This window comes from Myodes glareolus, chromosome 9, assembly GCF_982192425.1.
Source record: "Myodes glareolus chromosome 9, mMyoGla1.1, whole genome shotgun sequence".
NCBI lineage: Eukaryota > Metazoa > Chordata > Mammalia > Rodentia > Cricetidae > Myodes > Myodes glareolus.
The window spans coordinates 96882851-96908385 of record NC_142034.1 but is presented as its reverse complement, the minus strand read 5'-3'; the positions used below and the strand labels follow the sequence as shown (position 1 = coordinate 96908385).

Here is a 25535-nt window from a genome sequence, read left to right as displayed (position 1 = left end):
ACCCACACACCCACACATATGTGTGCTCACACACATGCAAACACGAATGCACATGAACACCACGAACACACACAGAGAGAGAGGGAGAGAGAGAGAGAAAGAGAGAGAGAGGGAGGGAGGGAGGGAGGGAGGGAGAGAGAGAGAGAGAGAGAGAGAGAGAGAGAGAGAGAGTTAAAGCACAATAAATGAACACAATTCTCAGCAGAATGTGCTTCTTCTCGTCTGGATGCTGCCATATTTCAGGATCCTGGATGTGAGATTTCTCTCCTGTCACACCATCATAGGAAATGCATTCCTTTCGATCTGTTTTGATGGATTTCTTGTATTTAGAAACCATGTGATTTTCTTTTTTCTTTTCTTTCTTTCGCTTTTGTTTTTCGGAGACAGGATCGCTTGTCAGCAATGCAATTTTCTTGCCAATCAACAGTCCGCTGAAGCACAGCGTGAAGACTCTTCCAGATTGGTTTAACAGCGATGCTCAGCTGGCATGAGAGGAGGGGTCACCTGGAGCAGGTGCCTTCAGGTGCCACCTGAATGGAACCCACCCGCCACCCTGTGAAAGGTGAGACCATCAGAAAACCAATGCTCGCACCAGAGCACACTCTCGCGACCCCAAGCTTCAGGACCCCTGCTCTGGGCCCCCTCTCTAAATCCACGCCCCTTCTCGCCCCAACTCCGGCACCAACTCCGAGACCCCCGACCCCGCGTGCTGTTATATTTCCCCCCAGGATCTCAGCTGGAGACCTCGGCCCTAAGACTCACGCTGGAGGGGACTTGGTGCTCTCGGGCGCCGCCTAGCGCTGGCCAGTTCGGCCGCCCTGAGCTCTCTGACTCGCTGCCCCCACGCCCAGGCGCTGGCGGCCGGAGTCCGCTGTGGGTAGGACAGTTTTGGGACCCGCAGCCAGCGCTGGCAACTAGAGACTGCTCCTGCCTTGGAATCCAGGCGTCTTTCTTTGGGGTCCCAGAGGCGCGGGGTGTGCAGAGGAGGGCACTGATGGGACAGGGGTATGGCCCAGGTCCCGCTTCAGTCCTTCCGCATCCGCTTGTCCCTGCCATGGGAGGGAGGTGCCCCGAGGCCGCGCGGGCCAGCTTTGAAACCATCCCTGGAAGCTGCCCAGACTCCTGCAGTTTGTTAACCGTGGCAGGTCGCTGGAACCTCTGGGAACTTTTAAGAAGACAAGTATCTGGACCCCACCCCAGGCCGATTGACTTGGGGGTAGTAGTGCAGAACGTGTGTATTTTTCACGCTCACCCAGTGAGTCCTAAGGCCCTCAGTGTTAAGAACACCTACTTAACTATGTGTGAGCTGCAGGTCTCTGCACCAAGCCCTCTTAACTGCTTGTGCACACCGTCGCGTCCGTCTAAAGGCTTGTCTCTGCGCTAACCCGACCTAGAAAGCATAGTCCTAGGTCTAGCCTGGGTGATTCACCCTCACCGAGGAGGATGGGGATTGGGGGCTCTTTGTTTTGCACCCGAGGCCTGCGAGGTACTTACCATTGTGCTTGGCCTGGTTAAAGCAGACTCAAGACTAGAACCTGGATTCTTGAACTTCCTGTACAGCGGGAGATGCCAGGTCTAGCAAAGAAAAGATCAGAATGTCCGGTTAAATGTGTCTCTCAGATCAAACCATGAATAATTTTTTTTTCCGTTTATCTCAAATATTGTGCAGGGAGGCCTGTGAATGCAGTACTTGAGAAGTGGGGGAAGAGAATTACGACTTCAAACCAGCTCTGGTGACATAGTGAGTGTGAGGCCAGCTTGCGCTACAGAAGACCCCATATTAAAAAAAAAAGAAAGAAAGAAAGAAAGAGAAAAAGGAAGCTCAAATACCTGTTATAGATCTGGCATTAAGATGCAATAGGGTGTCCTGCATTTTATCAGACACACTATGCCCAGTGGACACCCCCAGGAAATCCTAGCTGGGCCTGTACAAGGCACATTTGTCTTAGGCTAAAGACTGAGAGCCCCGCTGGCCTGCCACAGGTTGCTTGCTGCTTGGCTAGAGTCTTTCTCACCCAGCTCCAGTCCATGCTTCCTGCTCCACCTTTAAGCTGCAGGGTCATCGTGGAAACTTCGTGGTGGATGCAGAGCCGGGCAAGGTTGATGCGTCTACAGCAGTGCCAAAAAAGAAATGGAATGGCCTTTGGCAACACCAAAACCCAGGGGTAGAGCTTTCCCTAAGCCTGGTCCTCTGGACTACCAAGTCAGTGTAGCAGGTGAGCTCCAGGTTCAGTGAGGGATCTAGTCTCAGCAACAGCAACAAGACAAAGAAAAAGCCACAAAGTGGTGGGCTGAAAAGATGGCTCCGTGGTTAGAGTCCTGGCCGCTCTTCTGTAGGAGCCGGGTCTGACTTCCATTCGTGGTTAGAGTACTGGCCGCTCTTCTGGGAGTCCGGCTCTGGGTGCCTCACTCCAGTGCTGGGGGTCTGATGTCCTGCTTCTGACCACCAAGGTCACTGCATGCACACAGTGCAAGACATAAATACGGGCAGAGCACCCACACGCATAGACTTCAATGTCAAAGGTGAGACATAACTGACAGACACACCCAGCATCAACGTCTGGCTCCTGTAGAAACTCACACACGTTCGCGGGCTTACGGGGGAACACGTTATATGCATCTTTAAATCCCACAGACACCTGCAGCTTTCCCGACAACAGCGCTTGCAAGTACGGTCAGTTCCTTGAGGATCCAACGAAACACTGGAAGTCTGGAACCTGGTGCAGTGAGAGGTGTCACGTGCGTGAGTGGTTTCCTTCCTCCTCTACCCTTCTGCAGACATTGGGAAACCTTATGGATATTATATTGTGCCATTCTTTTAGCTATTATTCAATTTCATCCTTTTGAAAAATTTACTTATTTTTTATTGTTTTTTATTGAGCTATATACATTTTTTTTCTCCACTCCCTTCCCTTCTTTCCAAAATTTGCTTATTTTTATCTTCTGGGTATGAGTGTTTTGCCTGAATATATGCTTGTGTACTACATGAGTGCCTGGTGGTCACAAAGGCCAGAATACGGTGTCGGATGCCCTGGAACTGGGCTTCAAATGACTGTGAGCTGCCAGTGAGTACTGGGAAGCAGACCCAGGTCCTCGGCAAGAGCAGCCCGTGCCCGTAAGCACAGTTATCTTTCCAGTCCTCCCTTTCTTTTTTAACACAAGGTGTTATTTTATATCTCAAACTGGCCTCAGATTCCCAGCAATCCTCCTGCCTCAGTCATCCATGCATTACAGGCACAACCTATCATGCCAGGCTTGCAATGCTGGGTTTTGTTTTGGTTTGGTTTTTGGTTTTTCGAGACCGGGTTTCTCTGTATAACAGCCTTGACTGTCCTGGAACTCCCTCTGTAGACCAGGCTGGGCTTGAACTCACAGAGATCGGCCTGCCTCTGCCTCCTGAGTGCTGGGATTAAAGGCGTGCACCACCACACCTGGCACATGCTGATTTTAAATGAAAAAAAAAGAGCCTCTAAATCAGGTACATAATTGCTTTCTGAAATTGCACATTTGTGTTTCCCAATTTGTGTTCTGTTGTTTGTGCTTGGAAAAAAAAAAAGTCAGATTCAGGCTCACCAGGGCAGGAGCTGGCCCTTCCAGAGCTCGCTGAGCCGGGGCGAGTGCAGCTGCTCCCCAGTCAGATACGCACTAAGGCCTGATGGCTGCCACAGCAAAGTCACAAAGTCATTGGCTCTAAAGCCATTTTGGGGCTTCAGTCACTTCGAAGAGGCAGAACCAGCTTCCCTTCTTACCACAGGTTCACTTTTCCAAGTCCCAACCAAGTGACCTCATGCAATTGATTGGCTGATTGATTGGCTGATTGAAAATCAGCAGTGGTCTCATGCAGCCCAGGCTCGTCTCAAACTCAGTATACAGCGGAAAATGGTCTTGACTCCTGTCCTTCCTGCCTCCACCTCCTGAGTGCTTGGATTATAGGTGACTGTTACCACGCCCAGATAAGAGTTTCAAATATCTATGCTAGGACATGTTACCTAAGATGGGCACACCAGCCACACTGAGAAGTTGTCCCTATGGCGAGCAGTGCCAGCCTAGACAGAGCGAGCCGCCATCCCAAGGCCAGGCAGGCGAAACACCTGACTCCCCCTCCCCATTTTCATGCCCAGGCTCTACTAGGGATAACAAGAAAAGGAAGCTGGTGGTGGTATCCCAGGGCGAGGACAGGGAGGGGTACCTGGCCAGACCTAGAGAACCAGAGAATGGGGACCCCTCGAGGTCAAGGGTTGTGGGCAGAGAAATCTCAGGTATGCTGAGACTACAAGCCCCCAGAGTATGCCACATCATCCCTTCCCTACAAAATGCAAGTTAGTAGCCAGACAGGTAGCTCAGGTGGCAAGTGGCTTGTCATGCAGGTGTGAGCACCTGGGTTGGATCCACAGTAGCAGCCATGCAGCGGCAGCTCACGGCAGTGCTGTTAACCTATGACCCCAGAACTGGTGCAGCAGGAGAAGGGAAGGCAGAAACCCTGTCTCAAAAGATGAAATGAGACTAATGAAGGCTCTGCATGCCACCCTCCACGGGAACCCACATGTGTGAGCATCTGCACAAGTATGTACTCAGGAACACATGCATACATTAACACACACAGACACATACATACATACACACACACACACACACACACACTCACACACACAAGGTTAAGACAGAAACATTAAGAATTTGAGCTGGGAGGGGGAGCTGGAGAGATGGCTCAGCAGTTAAGAGCATTGCCTGTTCTTCCAAAGGACCTGAGTTCGATTCCAACAACCACATGATGGCTCACAACCATCTGTAATGAGGTCTGGTGTCCTCTTCTAGCCTACAGGCATACACACAGACAGAATGTTGTATCCATAATAAATAAATAAATTTTTTTTAAAAAAAGAATTTGAGCTGGGGACAGCGGGGTTTGAACTGCGGGCCCAACACAGTCCAGAATCTCTGCATTTAAAGAATTCCCAGGTTGTCACCACACGTTCCAGAGACAGTGCTGAAGCCTCTATACCTGACTAATCTTTAGATTCTGGCTCTAACCCCAAATTTTCAAAGCCTTCTCTCCCCAATCCCAGGGAATTCCACTCTGGTTTTTGTTTGTTTTGTTTTGTTCTTTAGGAATACTCTACAGGGATTTAGTAAGCAACCCCTGTGTGCCTTGCTTTGCTTATCTGCAAAATGGGAGAATAGACTCTCCCTCTTGGACCCCAGTGAGTCACACCTTACGCAGCATGCTTAGATGGTGTCTGATGCACCTCACGTGTGAAGCAGTGGTTGGTCCTTACTAAACGCCGTGGTTCTGGGCCGTGCACAAGAATGATTATTGCCTGCTTTGTTTTCAATTTATTTTTAAATAGAAATAGGGCAGGCTTCAGAAAAATCATAGCAAAAAGAATGAATTAAGCCCACCGTGGCAGCAGATACTCACTCAGGAGGTCAAGGCTCTGAGAACTGCTCTAAAACAGAGAAAAGCAGGGGGACCGGCGTGTGGGCTGCGGGCTGCTGCTCTTGCAGAAGATAGGAGTTCTAGCACCTACGGTGTCAGAGGTCCTCTTCTGGCCTCTGCAGCCCCCTCGTACTCATTTGTGCATGCACGCTCACACACGCATGCATGAACTCACACACACGCCCACACACACGAACTTTTAAAAATAAGTAAGATACTTGTAAAATATTAAAAATAAAAAGCTAGTATGGTGGCAAACGCCTGTTGCCAGCTATGTGTTGAGTTCAAAGCCAGCATTACGTTCTTATGGCAACATAAGCCCACAGGAAAGCTCAAAGGGAAAACACACTGTCACCTGCTATGCCCAGGGAAGCGCCAGCCTAGGTAAGAGACTTTAAGCTGGGCATGATGGCAATACCTGTGATCCCAGCACTCAGGCAAGTGGGGGGGGGGGGGGGACAGGAAGACTTCCTGCTTGAGATTAGTCTAGGCTATAGAGTGAGTTCAAGGCCTTACTGAACCACTCAGTACTTTACCCAAGGCTAAAGATAATGAATTGATAACCAAGCTGATCTCCAGTCTAGTTTGCAAAGCTGCCTGTTCAGTCCCTTCAGAAGATCCCTCCCACTCCGCCACTCCGGGCAACCTCTGATCCCTGCTACCCCACCTGCTCTGGGCAACCTCTGATCCTTCCTACTCTGCCAGCTCCAGGCAACCTCTGATCCCCTTCCTAGTGTCTGTTCCAGAGTCCAGGATGACTGGAGTCAGTCTATGTAGCCCTTTAAAGGTCTGGCTTCTTATTTTGTTCCGTTTGGTTTTGGTCTTGAAGATAGGATCTTCAAGTGTCGCCCAGGCTGAACTGATACTCAAGGTCTTTCCCCTTAGATCTTCGGAGAGCTAAGCTCGCAGGGGGTCTGGTTTTGCTCACTGTAACTCCAGTCAAGTTGTTTCATGAATCAGCTCGTCCTGTCCTTCTGGTGATGGCGAAGGGTTCTGAGGAGCTCTTTGCCCATCAGCGGGCATCTGGGTTGTTTTCAGTTCGGAGCAATCATGCTGCTGCTGTGATCATTCACGTACCAGTCTTTCTGTGCAATAGATTTACACTTCCCATAGGTAAATTCCTAGAGGAGTTTCCGGTCAGAGAGAGGCATATGTTTTATGTTCTGAGATGTTTTCCGGGGTGTTAGAAAAATCACACTCTCGCAAGCAAACTGAATCATCTTGCCAGCTCCAAAACATCACCCGCATTCAGTACTATTATTTTGGGGGGTGCTCTTTGTCTTATTTAACTTCTGCTGCTCTTCTTGCTTTGCTGGATTTTGTTTAGGGGAACCAGGATTTCACTATATAGCTAGCCTGGATCTCTTGGAAAGCCTCCTACCTCAGCCTCCAAGTGTTAGATTACAAACATGTGGCACCACACCTGCTTTCCTTTACATTTTCTTGCGTGTGTATGTGCGCGGATGTGTGTGCATGTGTGTATGTGTGCACATGTGTGTGTGTGTGCATATGTGTTTATGCACATATGTGTATATGGGTACACAGATCTGTATACATGTGCACAGAGGATAGAGAAGGACTTTGGGTGTCTTGTTCTGCATTCTCAGCTTTATTCATTTGACCTGGGGTCTTGCCCTAAACCTGGAACTACAGCTAGGCTGGTGGCCAGCAAACCTCAGAAAACCTCCTGTTGTCTGCCCCCACCATGCTGGGCATACATGCAGATTTGAGGCCACATGAACTTAGCTCTTTCTGACGTATGAGCTGGGATCCGAAATCAGCACACTTTCCTATCGAGCAGTTTCTCCAGACCCTCTTTACGTTTTCTAACTGCTTTCCTTTGCAGACTAGATGACTCAAGATGATTCAAAATTTTCATAAGAGGTTCCAGTTCCAGGAGAGCCAATGCCTTCCTTTGGCCTCAGCAGGTACCTGTACTCATGTGCACATACTTCTACAGAGGTACATATACACAGACATAATTAAAAATAAAAATGAACCATTTTAAAAACAAACAAACATTAATTAACTGTTTTAAATGGGAGGGTTGGTCTGGGATCCTCTACCAAGCCAAGATCTTCCCCAGGAATGACTCCATCTCCAGTTGTAAGAAGTAGCCAGTGAGGATAAAACTCAGAGCTAAATTCCCCCCAGATCTCTCTCTCTCTCTCTCTCTCTCTCTCTCTCTTTTTCTCTCTCTCTTTTTTCTCTCTCTCTCTCTCCCTCCCTCCCTCCCTCTCCCTCTCCCTTCTTCCTTCCCTTACTCTATCCCTCCCTCCCTCCCTCCCTCTCCCTCTCTTCCTTTTTCCTTCCTCTCTTCTCATACTGGGGACTGAACCTAGGTCCTGTCCATCCTAGCCAACCACTCACCACCAACCCACATCCCCAGAAGCCTGGGTCTCTCTTAGCATGTAAGTTAGATGGGCAAAGTTGGTACCAGGGTCACTGTGCTGCAAAGATTCCCTTCTACATCCTCAGAGCAGCCCTCACCTAAGCAGGTGGACCGTTGTGCACAGGCCCAGAAACTAGAGCATTAGTAAGAAGGCTGCTTTTCTGAGGCCCGTTTTCCTTCAGGGCTCCAATCATAGTCCTGGTCTCAGAACACTCAAGGAAACAAAACGGTCCTGAAAAATAGCCCTAGTGAGGCCAGGAGGGAGGACCATGCTGTGGATTTGTTTCGTTTAGTTTTGTCCTGTGGAAGTGGGACTTGTAGGTACTCTGGTGGCCCTGTTCCTTGCCCTTCTGAATCAACAATAGCAAATTTAAGTTTGTAACCTTTAGCAATCTTCTTGGGCTCAGTCCAGGCCACTCCCTTTCCTATGGCCTCTGTTACGGTTTAGTTAGGCGTCTGTTTATCTCGGCTAGGTGTGGTGGCACACACTGTGATCCCAGCACAAAGAAGGCTGAGGCAGAAGGATCTGAAGTTCCAGGCCAGTCTAGGCTACAAATTGAGACAAATTAGAAAGAGTAAAAAATAACAGAGACTAAAGAGATGGCTCAGTGATGAGGAACCTGCTACTCTTACTGAGGACCATGGTTTGGTTCCTGCCACCCTTATGGTGGCTCACAACTGCTTGTAACTCCAGTTGGGACCCAGCGCCCTCTTCCAGTCTCCTCGGACACCGCAGTCACATACATACATACAAGCAGAACACTCAGGAAAATAAATAACTGATTAAAAAAATAAAAACTGAACGCTTATTTTATATATGGTCTTGCAGCACCTATGACAGTCACGTTCTGAGAGGTCGAGAAACATCCTAGATCACCGTTGTAAAAGTTATTCCAACTCTAGAAGAGTGTACAAGGTAGTTTACTATACAGCAAATATACTTGCCTAATCACTTCAAGCCCCAATGTGGGTCAGTACCCGCTCATCAGAACCTACTGTGTGCCCTGTCTCATCACAGACCTTCTCGACTCACATCCTAATTTGCATTCAATTCCTTCCTCACTTAGACATACAATTTTATGTTCATATTTCTGAGCCCTCAGGCCGCGTGAGTGCGTGCGCTGCTGGCTTGTCTGAACACACTCTTGTCCATGCAGGCTGTCCATCTGCCTCGTTCTGCCTCTGAACAGACCACGATTTGTTTATCCTTTCTCCTGGTGATGGACTTTTTCATTGTTTTATTTTGTTGTAATCAATTTGTCACATTTATTTAGTTATATATTTTAAGTTATGGGGATTTTCACTGGGGTTCCATTCAGAGTGTAGACTAGTTTCAGTATGGATGTACTTACATAGTTGAGTCTCTTTGTCTGTGAATTCATTATTTATTTAACTAATTTCTGATTTTTTTTTGTCAGAGCTTTACTATGTAACCCTGTCTGGCCTAGCAGTCACTATGCAGGTCAGGCTAGCTTCAAACTCATAGCTATTCTCCTGCCTTGGTGCTGACATTGTAGAGATGTGTTACAAAGCCCAGATAATTTTATTTTTCATTAACATGTACTTATCATGAGTGTATTATTATATTTCCTTCCTTATTTATTTTTAATTTTTCTTCTGACGAGGTCTTTTGGGGCCAAGATGGGTTTTGAACACTTCCTGACTCTTCTGCTTCCATCTCCTAAATGCTGGGATTATAGGTGTGAGCCCCCACCATCTGGCCTCTAGTGGCTTGGCTCTGCACTCTGATCTTTGGGCAAGCTTTATTTGTTAAAACACAAATGAAATATAACTACAAATTTCCTTCCTCTATTATCCAAGAAAAAATGCCTTTTTAGTATTTTCTCCCTTTCAACCCTTTGTATCTTTTACATCTGATTGTTTTGTATTTGTTTGTTTATTTGTTTGTATAGGACGGGGTCAAATGCTATAGTCAAGGACAGTCTCTAAATCACTACGTAAGCCCAGGCTGGCCTCAAACTTGAGATGATCCTCCTACCTCAGCTTCCCAAGTACTGAGCTTGTGGGCATAAGTCACCTAAATCCTTTTCACCTAAGCAAGAGTTAGTTGGCAATCAGTTAGCAATGGGGAACAGTGGGGTAGTGGGAACTGTAGGGTAGCAGGAAACAGTAGGGACTGGGGTGGCAATGATACTGGGGAGCAGTGGGGTCCAAGGAACACACAGATCTGTCACTGTCTGTTAGTTCTCTACTCTGACCGCTGTCGGCACCTGCCTGGTACATCGGGACTTCTGCTGACAGCGCCCTGAGTCCTCCAGAAGTGCAGATTCATGGTCTCAGCGGTAAAGGTAGCAGAGATTTGATGCTAAAATTTCCACTAGGAAGCCAGAGGCTGTGTCAGCAGCGCATATCAACCATTGTGGTTTTTCATTTCCTCTAAGTTGTTCCCTCAAATTCAATCCACTACTAATTGTTCTTCGTGTATAAATATGTTCTATTAAAAACATGGGTTCCCAGTCCTGACAGAATGCACTCATAATACAGCTCATACCTAAGGCTCAGGGGCCATAGTGGAAAGATTGTGAGAGCCTAGGGTCAGGGAGCTTCCTGTGATTCTGTGTCTCCTAGGAATGTAAGAAGCTACATAAAATCTCACCAACCCAACTGCCTAAACATGAGCCAAACAAGGAGAGCAATAAACATGCCAAAATGAAGGAGGAAAGCCCAGAAGGCCTCAGTCCTAAGGAAAAACTCTAGGCAATGCTAAGAGTGGAATCTTCCTTACGGATGAGTACACCAATGGCTGTCCAATACCAAATGGTCATTCCTGAAAACACATGGTGACGTTACATAGACAGAGCAGACTATATTTATGTATTTAGGAGTATATATGCATATACATGCATGCATATAACAATGACTAGTTAAAAAAAAAAGAGGCCACGAATTTGAAAGAAAGCAAAGAGGGGTATGCAAGAGGACTTGGCGGGAGGAAGGGGGAGGAGGAATGATGTAATTACATTATAATCTCAAAAAGTAGATCTATCTTTTCTTAATTAATTAATTAATTTTTTTAAGGGTCTCTCTATGTAGCTCTGGCTGTCCTGCAACTCACTATGTAGACCAGACTGGCTTTAAACTCAGAGAACCACCTTTGTCTGCCACCTCAATGCTGGGATTAAAGGCACATGCCACCCTGTCTGGCAGAATATTTTTTTAAAATGTGGGTTTTTTTGTTTGGTTTTGTTTTTAACTGGATGTAGTGGCTCCTGCCTATAATTCCAGCACCTGGGAGGCTGAGGCAGGTAGATTGCCAAAAGACAGAAACCAGACTGAGGAAATGGCTCAGAGCAGAGTTCTCTAGCGGGGACACTTGTCAGGTAGCTCAAAAACACCTGTGATTCCAGCTCTCAGGAATCTGTTGCTCTCTCCTGGCCCCCAAAACACATGCATGTATACACGCACACACACACACACACACGCACACGCACACACACACATGCACACACGCACACACACACACAATTGGAGGCCAGCCTGAGCTATAGGCCAGCCTGGGCTACAATATAATGAGATGGTTTCAAAAGACTATAACAAAAAGTTTCTTTTAAGAGAGTCACACTTCAGGAGCAGAAGTGAATTGCTGTGAATTTGAGACCAGCTTCATCTACACAGTGAGTTCCAAACCAGCCGGGGCTACATAGTGAGACTCTGTCCGAACAAGAGATCACAGCTGAAGAGATGGTGCGGTGGTTAAGAGTGTGCACGGCTCTTCCCAAGGACTGGAGCTTGATTCCCAGCACCTATGTCGGTGGCTCATACCTGCCTGTAACTCTGGCTCCAGGGGAATCCAATGCTTCTCACCTCTGAGGACATAGACTCCCCCACATGCACATCACTAAAAGTAAACATTTAAATAAATAAATAGGACAAATAAAAGGAAAAACTTTGAGTGCCACAACTCAAATTCAAAATTTTATGAAAACAAAATATCTGAAGTATAATGGGGTGAGGTAAAAACCACACTGTCAAGAGCATCCATTTGCAGGAAAAGATGTCCTTTCTTTACAAACAGACTGTGGTACCCAGCTTGGAGAGTGAAGACAAAAGAGCCAGGAGTTCAAGGCCAGCCTAGGCTACATAGTGAGTCTGAGGCCAGCGTGGACTGTATAAAAAGCTGGCTTGGGAAGATGGTTCTATGGCTAAAGGGTTCACCTCACAAGCATAAAGACCTGAGTTCAGATCTCCAGCACCCAACTCAGTACTGGGGGCTGGAAAGGGACAGACCCTGGGGCTGTCTAGTCTGCCAGTCTAGCTGAAACAGAAGACTTCAGATTTAGTGTGAGGTCCCTATCTTAAAACGTCAGTACAGCGAGGGCAATGGGTGGGGGGTGCTGGGACAGGACAGAACGGATACAACAGACAGATGGACGGACTGGCTTAGGAGTTAAAGGGCCTTGCTGCTCCTGCAGAGGACCCGGGTTTGGTTCCCAGCACACACACAGTCACTCATAGCCTCCTGTAACTCCAATTCCAGATGATCTGATATCCTCTTCTGGCTTCCCGGGGCTTCTGAACTCACATGAGGGAACGGAAGAACACAGGAAGAAGTGGAGGAAAAATACAAGGTACCTGTACTTTGTGGGCAACATGTTTGAGTGTGACCTCTGTCTTGGACAGAGTAATTGGGGTTTATCTTTATAGCTACATCTGACTTCTAACATCCAGAAGACCCCCGGAACAATTTCGGTTGTCAGTCATGCCCATTGGTTCTTATTCTTCGTGTCAAATCACCTTGTGTGCCTGATTCTCTCTTTGGCACTCAACCTACAGTGAGGAATTAATTGTAGGAGGTTAGGATCCTGGGGTGACGGACACCCTTTTCCAGGGAGGATTTCTCTTGCTTTCTTTCAGGTGCCTGGTGACATCAGCCATCTGGCACCTCCTTTGTCAACATCTGGGCTACCCATGGGCTTGTGGCCAGGCTGTAGTCTTCCACAGCTAGGTTACTCCAGGGTACCCCTCCTCCTGAGGTGCTGCCCTTTGAAATCAGAGCCGGCAGGGAGAGCTGTGCTCAGCAGCCTGCGATTGTTGGCAGCTCCTGGGATTCTAGCTTTCCCCTACAGTTCTGTGAAGTTATAGGTGGTGAGTGTCAGCCATCTCTTCAGATCAGCAAACAATCCCTAGACAGAAGCAGCTGCAGTGCTGGCGGGGGCGTGGGGTGGGGAGGGTAGGAGTAGCGGGCTACTTTGCTCTGTCTTGCTGACCCTTTCTGGGGGTTATATTGTGTCAAGGCTTTTTAACTATTTTTGTTGGTCAAGTTGCTGCAAACTACATAGACCACCTATATGAGTCTACTTCTAGAAGCAGAGGTAGCCACTATAAGCAAATGCCTATAACCACAACACTCAGGAGGCTGGGGTAGAAAGACGAAGAGTTCAAATCCAGCCTACGTTACTTAGTGAGACAAAGCAAACACCCACAAACGTAGTGAAATCACCACCTTCTGTTTGTGAGTATGTGGGGAAGGGGGAACGAATGTGTATGTGCTGGTTTGATTTAATCTGGGTTTGGTTTGGTTTGCTTTGATGCACATATTATATGCTCACTGTGTGTAAATTACTAGTTTAAAAACATAAAATATTGATGATAAAAAGCCAGAGCCATCTGTGTAGAAGCAGCTTGAAGCTTCCTGGACAAGATACCCTCATATTCATCTTGCCCAAAGCTAGAGCCTAGGACAGAGTTTCCAGTGGTAAGACTACGTGGCCGTGGGGAAGACTACGTGGCCGTGGGGAAGACCACGTGGCAGAGGTGGCTCAGTGAGTAAAGCCTTGCTGTGCAAGCACGAGAATGTGGGTCCGGCTCCCCAGCACCCAGGTAAAAGCTAGTGTGCATGTGAATATCCATAACCCTGAGGAGAGGAAGCAGTTGAGTCCCCGGAGTTCACTGTCCAACCAGTCTGGCCAATGGTGAACCTCAGCTTTACTTAGAGATGCTGTCGGAAAGGTAAGGTAGAGGATGACACCAGAAGAAACTTGACATCGATCTCTGGTTTCCACATATGTGCTTTCACGCACACTCACACACATGCATACACACGCATGCACAAATGCACACAACACACACACAGACTCCTGCTGGATGGTCCCCATGACAACCAGAACTTGATCATTTCTTGTTTGCTTATTTTAAGTTCATAGTGAAATCCAGCAGAAAGAGGACAGATGTGTGGGTAATCCCAGTGTGCTTCGGGTGACAGAGTGAGACCCTATCTCAAAAAAACAAAAAACAAAAAAAGACAATAAACAAATAAATAAAAAGAAGGAAAATTAAAGAAAAAACAGCATTAACAGCAGAAAAACAGAAAGACTCTAGGATGGAGTTGAGCTTGAGGCACAAGCTGGTGATCTCAGACACTCGGAAGGTTGAGTCGAAAATTTCAAATTCCAGGCAAGCACAGTTGAGAGTATAATCAAGCCCAACCAGGGCAGTTTAGTGAGACCCTTTCTTAAAAGAAAAGGAAAAGAAGTTGAGGGAGCATTAGGTTCTACCTCAGTGAGAGCCCTCTCACTTAGCATGTGCAAGGAAGGCCATGGGTTCAGTCCTCAGCATGGCAAACTCCAAACAAGCCAAGCAAAATAAAGATAACAAAACCTAATTTTTCATATACTCCACTCTACTAGACAAGCCCCTCCCCCCCAGACTGTCCCAGAGCAGTGCATTTGTTCCAAAGGGCGATTCCATGTTGACACATCGTTGTCTGTGGTCGCCAGCAGGTTATCACACATAATGGCATTTGTCTCTGTGGTAGCATATTGAGAAGTTCACTGACCTAAGAGCCATCTCTGCTTCACCGATTCACTCCCTTCCTCTGGCTCTAGTCAGCCCTGGGCACTGTAACATCTCTAGACTGCTACAGTGCTTACCTTTGCCAGAAATTCTTGTCGTTGAAACTGTCTCATCAGGCTTGGTAACAAACATTTTTACCCATTGAGCCATCCCACCAACCGTTTTGCTGTTTGTTTGTTCTGTGACAGAATCTCTCACTTTGTAGTTCTGAGACTGGGCTGGAACTCTCTGTAGACCAGGCTGACCCACAACTCACAGAGATCCACCTGCCTCTGCTTCCCAACCTTTTATTCATTGGGCTACTTATTAATTTTTTATATGATTGCAAGCATATACCACCACACTTAGTTTTTTTTTATTTTTTTAATTTTCACGTGTCTTCTGGGGGATTGAACTCAGGTCCTTTTGGCACTTTACCAACTGAGCTATTGCCTCAACTCTGTAACCTTTATTCTTTTTTTCTTTTCAGAAAAAAAGCATAGTTTATAAATAATTTAAATCTTTAAAGAAAAGCTAAAATAACATAGAAAGGATAGGCCACGTAAGGATGGAAAGTGCGATCTGGATCCTGCCTGGTGCTGCACTGACTTCTTACATTTTTTGATTTCTGTTGAGCATGCAATAGCTGCCGAGAGACACCAGACTGTGAAAACCATTAAATTAAACCCTTCTTCTGTCTTGTAGTTGTTTCGAGTTTACTTCTTTCTGTCTGCAACGGGAATTTTCAGAGGGTCTTCCCAAGTCAAATCTGATCTCTACTAACTTTGAAAGAATTCACAGCTTTCCATTTTCTGTGGAAACAAAAGCATAACCTCTTCCCCAATGTAATTTAGTTTTGAACTTCCATTTTGAAATTAAGTTATTTTGAAATTAAATACATAAGTTGTTGTACCCCTTATCTTAATAGTTATTTTGATAAGAAATTCCTAGCTGGGTAGGATAGCACATACCCATAATACCAGCACTTGGGAGGTAAAATCTGGAGACCCACCAGTTTAAGGACAGCCTTGGTGTTTTAAATTTTATGTGGGTGGTGTTGGATGACTCTCTATATGCTGTGAATATGTCTTATTACCATTGGTTAATAAAGAATCTGATTTGGCCAATAGCCAGGCAGAATAGAGCCAGAATGGAAATCCAAACAAAGATACAGGGAGAAAAAGGGTACAGTCAGGGAGATGCCAGCAGTTACCAGGGAAGCAAGATGTGATGTAAGAACCACGAGCCTCATGGTAAAATATGGATAATAAATATGGGTTAATTTAGGTTGTAAGAGCTAGTTAATAATAATCCTGAGCTAATAAACCAAAGAGTTGGTAATTAATATTAAACCTCAAAGTCGGGGCTGGAGAGATGGCTCAGAGGTTAAGAGCATTGCCTGCTCTTCCAAGGGTCCTGAGTTCAATTCCCAGCAACCACATGGTGGCTCACAGCCATCTGAACCGATATCTGATGCCCTCTTCTGGCCTGCAGACAGACACACAGACAAAATATTGTATACATAATAAATAAATAAATATTTTTAAAAAAAACAAAAAAAACCCTCAAAGTTGTTATTCAAGAACTGGTGGGTGGGAGAGAAACCTCCATTTACAAATCCTTTTTTTTTTATAAAGATTTATTTATTTATTTATACAGTATCCTGCCTGTAGGCCAGAAGAGGGTACCAGATCTCATTACAGATGGTTGTGAGCCACCATGTGGTTGCTGGGAATTAAACTCAGGACCTCTGGTAGAGCAATCAGTGCTCTTAACCACTGAGCCATCTCTCCAGCCCCTCCATTTACAAATCTGATACCCAATGTCTGGCATGGATCAACATGAGACCTGAGAAAGCTTAAAATAGGTTCTGAATGCAAAGAAATGGAGTCACACTGGGCTTCCTAGTTTCACAGTCTCATGCCAGCAACAGTACAGTGATGTGCCTCTCAACACCTGTGAGCCAACCGCCAGCTGCCATGATCTCACACAGGTCTTGGTTCAGAGAGTCTAATCAGCCTCGCACTGTGTGGCAGATTTAGCTTTTACTTATACAAACAAAAAGAGTTTATGGGCGGCATGCTACAAGCTGATTGATGGCAGCGTGGACCTGCTGCATCCCAGAGTTGGAAGGGTGAGCATGGCTCCCAGAGCTGGCAGTAAACAGACCTCTGTCATGTTGGAAAGCTAAATGGGGCAGAGTCAACAGCTAAATCCACCATGTTGGTCCTAGCCATGCCTGCTTAGCATTTAAAAAATTCTCCTGGTCAAAAAATAATTACAGATACACAATGAAAACAGATTCAGAAAAAACAAAACAAAAACCTCTAAACAGGTCACAGTATATATTTAAAAAATGTATGTAGACTTGGGAAAGAGATAAAAAAGAATAAAGACAGTTAAATAAAGATATAACCAGTTTTAAAACATAAAGTCTTTAAAGAGACAGTAAAAATAATATAAAAGAAAAAAGCCACATAAAGATGGAAAATACACAGGTAGTCTGAATCCTGTATAATATTGTGTTGAATTTGAATTTTTTGATGGCTGATGGGCAAAAAACAAATGCTGAGGGACATGGAATTGAAAGAGAGACTGATAAAATATACCAAACTAAATATTTTTAAATGATTTAGTTTAAAAATAAAACTCAAAACTATATTTGTAAAATGGAACTTAAAAGATATATTGCTTTGGAGAAGAAGTTTTGCTTTTGTTTCCAAAGGAAACAAGAGGCTATGGATTTGTCCTAGGTTAAGATGGACCAACTTTGGTCAAAGGAGACCTCCTAAACCTTGGCAGGTGATATCTATCAACAAAGGTTACCACTGGTCCTCCCCAGATTTGGTCATTATCTCAAAATTTTATCAGAAACTCTAAAAATACTTTGCCCACAGACAGTAGGGAGCAGTTTGGGAAAAAAAAAAACTCCACATTCCCAACAGTTTTAGGGGGTATGAATGATCTTTACTTATTTGGTAGGTTATGGATAGTTGTTATCTTTAGGAAAATATAAGAACATATCAAAAAAGACAACTATTAATCTTGGATATTTTACATTGTCATGGATTTAAGTTAATTTTGTTATACTGTATATATGTTTGCATTTTTGTTTAAAGGATTTTTGTATGTTGATACAAATTGAAGGTTGATTTTTTTATATTATATGTATATTTTTACTACTGTTTAAGGTATTATATTTATACATATCATTTAAAAATGTAATGTATAGTTAATAAATACAAATTAATAGTCATCTATAATAGTCAAACTTATAGTAATGTTAGTTTTTTTAGATATGCAGAGACATATTTCAGATGGATAATCTTCAAACACTTCAAAGACCTACAGAATAAGGTATTTTAAATGTTTTAAGAACTTAAATTTTCTTGACAGTGAGACATATCTGCCCCTTGTAGCACCAATTACTTCAAAAGGAATTGAAGCTCAAAACATCAAAGAACCTCCTTATGGAGTTTGCTTTCAATGTGTCAAGGCTAGCATCCGGGCAAGAAGCTGCTTCCCTGGACTGCTTGACCGTATGCTGTAGAAACTGAACATACAGGACCCACAGGAAAATTGCCACTAAACTTTGCCAAAACAAGGTGGGATGGTCCTTCAGGTTTCAGCTTCACAGAAGAAACTACCAGACATTCTGCAGGATCAGAAGAAAGTGACTAAAAAACTGCCAATATAGGCAGGACAGTCTTTCAAATTTCCTGCTTCATTAAAAGTCTGACACATATTATGGGCCTGTGGGCTGAAAATGGAGTCCCAACATTACAGAACAGGTGACTATTCAGGCAGTCAGATGTCTCTTTCATTTCTAGAGTTGTAGAAGTTGCTGACAGTGCACTTCCTTTTTACTCAGATAATAGTATATCCTTCTAGGGTTTTTGATGGAGTTGAAGGCTAGATAGTTATAATTACAGTTTTCCTTAGTTATGTTAAAAGGTAAATTAGATATGAAACTTTAGACTTACAAAGATAAGATAGATGATAGAATATTTTCTTTAATTTTGTCAAATGCAAGGAGACTAAATCTTGAAACTGTAATTCTTGCTTGATAACCATTTTGTTATATGTAATTTTACTATGTTAAAGTTAAAGCCTTCCTTTTTGATTAGACAGAAAAGGGAAATGATGTGGGATGTCTCTGTGTATGCTGTGAATATATTTTATTAGCATTGGTTAATAAAGAGCTGCTTTGGCCAGTAGCCAGGCAGGAAATCGAAGCAGATACAGTGAGAAAAAGGGCAGAGTTGGGAAGATGCCAACAGTCACCAGGGAAGCAAACTGTGAGGTAACAAGCCACAAACCTCATGACAAAATATAGAATAATAAAAATGGGTCAATTTAAGTTGTATGATCTAGTTAATAATAAGCCTGAGTAGGCCGGTGGTGGTGCACGCCTTTAATCCCAGCACTCAGGAGGCAGAGGCAGGCAGATCTCTGTGAGTTTGAGGTCAGCTTGGTCTACAAGAGCTAGATCCAGGACAGGCTCCAAGGCTACAGAGAAACCCTGTTTCAAAAAAAAAAAAAAACTTTGGGGCTGAAGAGATAGCTCAGCAGTGAAGAGCACTGACTGATCTTTCAGAGGTCATGAGTTCCGTTCCCAGTAACCACATGGTGGCTCACAACAATCTCTAGTGGGATCTGATGCCACCTTCTGGCTTTAAGGTGTACAAGCAGTTATAACTCATGCATGAAATGAATAAATCTTTTAAAAAATAATAATGAGTCTGATCTAATAAGCCAAACAGTTTGTAATTAGTATTAAGCCTCCGAGTGGTTATTTGGGAACTGGTGGGTGGGAGAGAAACCTCCAATTACATATGGGTATTTTGCCTGTGCAAATGCAATCTGTGTGACTAGTACCAGCAGAGTCTAGAAGAGAGTATTGCATCCCCTGGGACTGGAGTTACAGCCAGTTGTGAGCTGCCCATGGGTTCTGCTGTGAGTGGACACATGGATTCTGGGGATCAAACCTGGGTCCTTTGGAAGACCAGCCTGTGCTCTTAACTATGGAGTCACCTCTTCAGCCCAGAAATTCCATTCTTGTCACTCTACCTGGTACACACCAATCATTTCAGAGTAGCTGGAGAATTACAAGATGCACACCACACAAACTGAGATAAAGATACTCACTGATCACAAAACCATGTTTCTTTAATAGTTTTATTGAGATATAATTCACATACCACATAATTAATCATTTAGATGTACAGGTCTGGCTGAGCATGGGAGCATACCTGTAATCCTTGCCTCTGAGAGGTGGCACCTTCTAAATGCTGCAGTTGTAGGTGTGCGCCAGCACACCAAACTTCTTTTGCCTGTCTTTAATTCCAGCTGTCCATTTTCTTTTTAAACTTTAATCTTATTATTTTGTGTGTGTGTGTGTGTGAACATGCATGTGGAGGTCAGAGAACAACTTTCAGGAGTCAGCTCTCTCTTTTCACCATGGATTCTAAGGAAGTAGATAACCTCAAACTCGGGTTACCAGATTTCTGTAGCTTTTACCCAATTGCTCATTTTCTTATTGTTGAATTTCAACACTATTCCAGCTTTGTTTGAATTTCCCCCATTTCAGATTTTTCCATGGGCTTCATCTTACCTCATTCCTGTGAATTTAAGGCCAGTTTGGGCTACAAAGTAAAACCCTAACTCAAAAACTAAAAATTTGATAAAAACTATGTCAAGTGCCCTGTTTATTAGCTTTTTATATAGTCACAGGGTTCTGTAACCACCACCATAATCAATTTTAGGATGTTTTTATTATGTTAGAAAAGTCCTCACTTTCTAAATCCTCCTACTCGCCAGTCCCACCTCTCGACAGCCACTCTGCGACTTCTCTGTGACTCTCATCTTTCATTGAGCATATATGCAACATTTATCCACACTGTAGTGACAATCAAAACTTCCTCCGTTTTTTATAGATGATTACTATTCAATTGTTTAGTGTGGTAGTTTAAATGTAATTGGCCCCATAAGCTCATAGGGAATGGTACTACTAGGAAGTGTGATTTGTTGGAGGAGGTGTGTCACTGTGGGAGAGGACTTCAAGGTCTCTTATGCTCAAGCTACACTCAGTATAGACTCAGTTCACTTCCTGTTGTCTGCATATCAAGATGTAGAACTCTGAGCTCCTTCTCAGCACCATGTCTGCCTGCACACTGCCATGTCCAGCCATAGTAATAATAGACTAAACCTCTGAAACTGTAAGTCACACAATTTAAATGTTTTCCTTTATAAGAGCTGCCATGGTCATAGTGTCTCTTCACAGCACTAGAAACACTAAGACGTAAATGCACAATATTTTGTTAATTGAGCAGAGTAGGGGCATGGGTTGTTATACCCTGGGCTATAACAATGCTGCTGTGGATACTTACATACAAGTTCATGTGCACAAGCAGGGTTTTCATTCCTCTTTTCAAACAGGCAAGGACTTCCTGGGCCACGTCGTAACAATTTTTACACTTTTGAGAAACTTCCAGACTATTATCCACACACATTGCACACTCTCATAGATATGTATGAGAGTCTTCACACCCCCATCAACATTTCTCATTCTGTACTCCTTTGATCATGGTAATCCTGGTGAGTGTGAACTGGTGTCTTCTTGCAGGTCTTCTTGTTTGCCTTTATAGTACTGGAGATTTATTGGACCCAGCACCTCCTGCAAGTTAGGCACACATTCTACTACTGAACTATGTATTCATCCCTCTTTTTAGTTTTTATTTTGAGGCAAGATTTCAGCAAGTTGCCCTACTGGGCAAAAATTTACTCTTGCCCCCAATTTGCAATCCTCCTGCCTCAGTTTCCCCAAGGAGCTGAGCTCACTCACCTGCACCCTGAGCATGGCTCCCTGGGTGCCTTGCTTGCATCCCCCTGTTGAGGGGTACAGCCATATGCTGCCTTGCTGGCATGACAATGACTTTTTATTTTTCTTTGGTCTGTTTCATGCTCCCTTTATTGCCCCATTCACCAGAATGGAAGTGAATCTAGAATGGAATTCATGCTGTAGAATGATGCTCCCAGCCTCTATCACCAAACCTGGCAAAGTTTCCAGGCATGTCCAACATGTTGCCATTGGCTACATGTACCCCACAGTACCTATGCAGGCAACCTAACACAATGTTGAAAACTTACTTAGCATAGATTTAACTTTTAAGATGACATTTATTTAGTGGGAGGGGAGAGGGCTCATGTCATAACTGACATGTAGTCAGAGGACAACCGGCTTGAGTCAGCTCTCTCCTTCCACTGTGGGGGTCACAAGGATCAAACTCAGGTCATCGGACATGATGACAAATGCCTTTACCCTGATGACCCCATTATGAGATTTTTTTATTGTTGTTGTTGGTCATTAGGTTGCACCATTTCTGGATGTGAACTTTGTAGATGACAACATCGTGTTTCAGTACCAACAGACTGGGCCTGCCTGTGACTTACTCTTTGCTGAAATTTTCCCATTTCAGGTTTTCCATATGGGGTACAAATTTTACAGATTGTTCAACACTTAAAGTCCCTGGTCTCATCTTTCCTCATCAAATAGATACATCCTACCCAAAGTGTATCATTTAATTTGAGAGTTCTTTTTCCTTTGAGACTCATCACCTGGGCTGTCCTGTAACTATGTAGCACAGACTTTCTCAAATGTTTGACAGTCTTGCTAACGTGGTCTTAAATGTTGAGACTACAGGGTGGACCACCATGTCTAGCTGTATACACAGCTTGTTTCTTTCTTTCTTTTTTCTGGAGAGATAGCACAGTAGCTAAGAGTCATGAACTGGAGCTCAAATCCCAGCACCCATGTCAGGTGGCTCACAGATGCCTGTCACTCCAGCCCCAAAGGATTCTATGCACTCTTTTGATCCAGGTTCAGTTCCCAGCATCTGCATGGTGGCTCACAACCATCTATAACTCCAGTTCCAGGGGAACTCAATGCCTTCTTCTGGCCTCCATGAGAACTACACACATGGAGTGCAGACATACACACAGGTAAAACAACCACAAAATAAATTAACTAATTTTTAAAATTTTTAAACAAAGCAAAAATTTTCATGCCAAAGTGGTAAAAGACTACTCAAAATTATCAGCAAAAACGACGACAACACACATGCACACACACATGCACACAAAATGCCACCCTGGCACCTACCTCTTGAGCTCCTACCTCAGCACAGGCTCTTGCCTAATTCTGTAAACCCACCTGCTTCTGGATTTCCCTAGTGGCTGCTCTTGGGGCATCCACCAGGGGGTCAAACCTGTGAGGGCTGATTGAACTGCTTTCCTGGGCGCCAGCAGGGGTCCCAGCTAAGCCAGATAAGTGAGCATCTCAGGGTGTCTTGAATCAGAGGCAAGGGTGTGCGTCCAGTCTGAACAGCGAGGGCTAGGAGAACTGCTCTCCAAAGCAGCAGACCAGCCATCCAGGACAAGCTGGCCAAAGTCTTCTGGGTTTCAACAACTGAAGAGCAAAAAAGGGAAGCGCTCTCTTCCTTTAAACCCTTCCCTTTAACTGAGCCCTCAATGCATGCCCAGGAAGGGCTGAGAGCATCACACCTTTACCTTCCTGGGCTTCTAATGAAATCCCTCTGGCTACCTTTCTACCTAGTTGTCAAAAGTTGAATATTTCCATGGCAGAAGGAAGAGTATTACAAAATGGGGAAAGAAAAAAAAAACCACTTAGCCATTTGTTAGTTTTTTAATGGCCATGCTCTCTTACCAGTTCACAAACACAGATCTCAGGCATGGGCTCTAAAGCAAGGGAAGAACTGGATAGCCGGCTCAGTGGTTAAGACTGACTGCTCTTCTACTTTCTAGGGTTCAATTCCCAGCACCCACATGGCAGCTGACAACCAACTCTAATTCTGCTTCCAGGGACTGTGATGCCCCCTTCTGGCATCCCAGGGCTCCAGGCAAGCAGGTACATAAACATGCATGCAGGTAAAACACCTATACGCATACAATAAAAGGAAATAAATCTTTAAAAAAAATTACAAAACAAAACAAAAAATGCCAAAGAAGGGGGTATCTGTGCCAAATAGGTCCCAGCCACCAAGGAGTCCTGAATACTTTGCAACTACATCAAGACAGTCAGTAGTCTTCACTGTGACAGGGAGAACCCTGAGCGCCCAGCATCATCATGACTCACAGTTCTGTACCTCGAGGGCGGGCTGGACAGAGACTCAGGACACATGCTGCTGCTAGAGACCCCGAATTTGGTGCCAGCTCACGTCAAGCAGCTCACAATCACCTGTAGCTCTGGCTCTTCCGGCCTCCCCACACCCTTGTGAGCATGTGCAGTGCATGAGGGCCTGGTGCCTGTGGGGGCCAGAAAAGGGCAGCAGATGCCTCAGAACTAGAGTTGTTGACAGTTGGGAGCCACCGTGTGAGCACTGGAAATTGAACTGAGGTCCTCTGGAAGAGGAGCCAGCACTCTTAACAACTAAACCACTCTAGCCCCCATCAGAGAAAAAGTCATTTCCTCAGACTCCTTTGTTCACACACCCCTAACAAGAACTCTCTGTATCAGGGTGAATTTGGTTGGGTACGGTGGCTCACGATTGTAGTTCCATTACCTGGAAAGCTGAAACAGGAGGACCAATGTGAGTTTGAGGACAGTCTAGGCCCCAGAGAAAGGTCTTTTCCAAAAGGAAATGTAACATGAGGGCCGGCTTGTTGGGGTTTCTGTCCCGCCTGGTACCCTACAGCCGGCAAACCCCAAAGAAAATCACACACAGGACTCCATAAGGTTATAAACTAATTGGCCCATTTGGTCAGGCTACTTATTAGCTCTTATAACTTATGTTACCCCATTATCCTTATCTACGTTACCCACATGGGCTCAGTACCTTTCTCAGTGTGACAGCTTACATGTTGCCTCTTCGGTGGTCTGCGCAGGAGTGGCTGAGAGAGAGCTTCTGCTTCCAGAATACTCCCAGTCTCTTTGCTCCACCCCTACTTCCTGTCTGGCTTTCCCGCCTATACTGCCTGCCTGGCCAATCAGCGTTTTATTAAAATATGATTGACAGAATACAGATAATTCTCCCGCACCAAGGAAAGAAAAGAAGGAAGGAGGAAGGAAGGGGAGGGAGGAAGAAAAGAAGGAGAAGGAAGGAGGAAGGAAGGGGGAAGGAGGAGGAAAAGAAGGGGAAGGGAGAGAGGGAGGGAGAGAGAAGGGAAAGGAGGGAGGGAGAGAGGTAGGGATGAGATGTATCCCTTGTAAGAAAGGTGGAAGTTCATTAATTTTCTTTACTTTCTTTTTTTCCCCCTAATGTTTCAGGGGTTCCCACGGAGATAGTTGCCTCCAGCCCTTTCAGAAGGGAACTCAAATGATATCCATAAAACTTCTTGGTCCCAAAACATTCACTGAGTGTGTGCCCAGCTCCTGCAGCAAGCATGAAGAGCTCTGCTCCCGTGTGTCTTTAATGCTGGCACCGGCTTCAAGCAAAGTATGACAATAAGATACTTTAGCTGGTAATAAAAACGATCCAATCATATGACAGACAGGACCCAGTGTGAGGCTCTTAAGTGGTAAAAGATTTGAACAATAGAAAGGCCTGATGGGAAACTGTTTCATGTGGGAGAGACAGTGTGACCTGACATGTTTAAGGGGCAAGGAGAGGATGTGAAGGGGGTGTAGTGCATGATTCTATAGCCATGATAACTCACAGAGATTTTTACTCTATAAAAGGGGATTCCATTGAACACTGAGGAAGAAGTGGTATAAACTGGTTTTCATTTTGGACATTCACTCATGTTCTATATGGAAGATAAACATAAGTAGGGAGTTTGTACACAGTGTTGCCTCTGAATCAGGTTAATTTCCTTGATCTTGTGTGTAAAAGAGAGAGCAGGCCTCCCCACCATGTACCAGGATGTTTGATGGGCGAAGTCAGGAGCCATGCTGAG

General features: G+C 44.8%; 1 protein-coding gene across 3 annotated transcripts in view; it reads left to right on the top strand.

The window, feature by feature from the left end:
* The first annotated feature begins 350 nt into the window (after positions 1-350).
* LOC146892829 (uncharacterized) overlaps positions 351-25535 on the top strand; it is a 36964-nt gene continuing 11779 nt past the window's right edge. Inside the window, exons 1-6 of one of the 3 annotated variants that reach the window (XR_015003493.2) lie at positions 351-562; positions 2636-2743; positions 7284-7365; positions 12328-12418; positions 23445-23547; positions 24907-25128. Coding sequence is in view for 1 of the 3 variants with exons in the window: in XM_085694650.2 (XP_085550776.1) it covers positions 535-562; positions 2636-2743; positions 12328-12418; positions 23445-23547; positions 24907-24924 (348 nt within the window). In the remaining 2 variants the exon portion in view is untranslated. Of the gene's footprint in view, positions 563-2635; positions 2744-7283; positions 7366-12327; positions 12419-23444; positions 23548-24906; positions 25129-25535 lie in introns of those variants that run through there. The other 2 variants (XM_085694650.2, XR_015738922.1) reach the window with 2 other exon arrangements.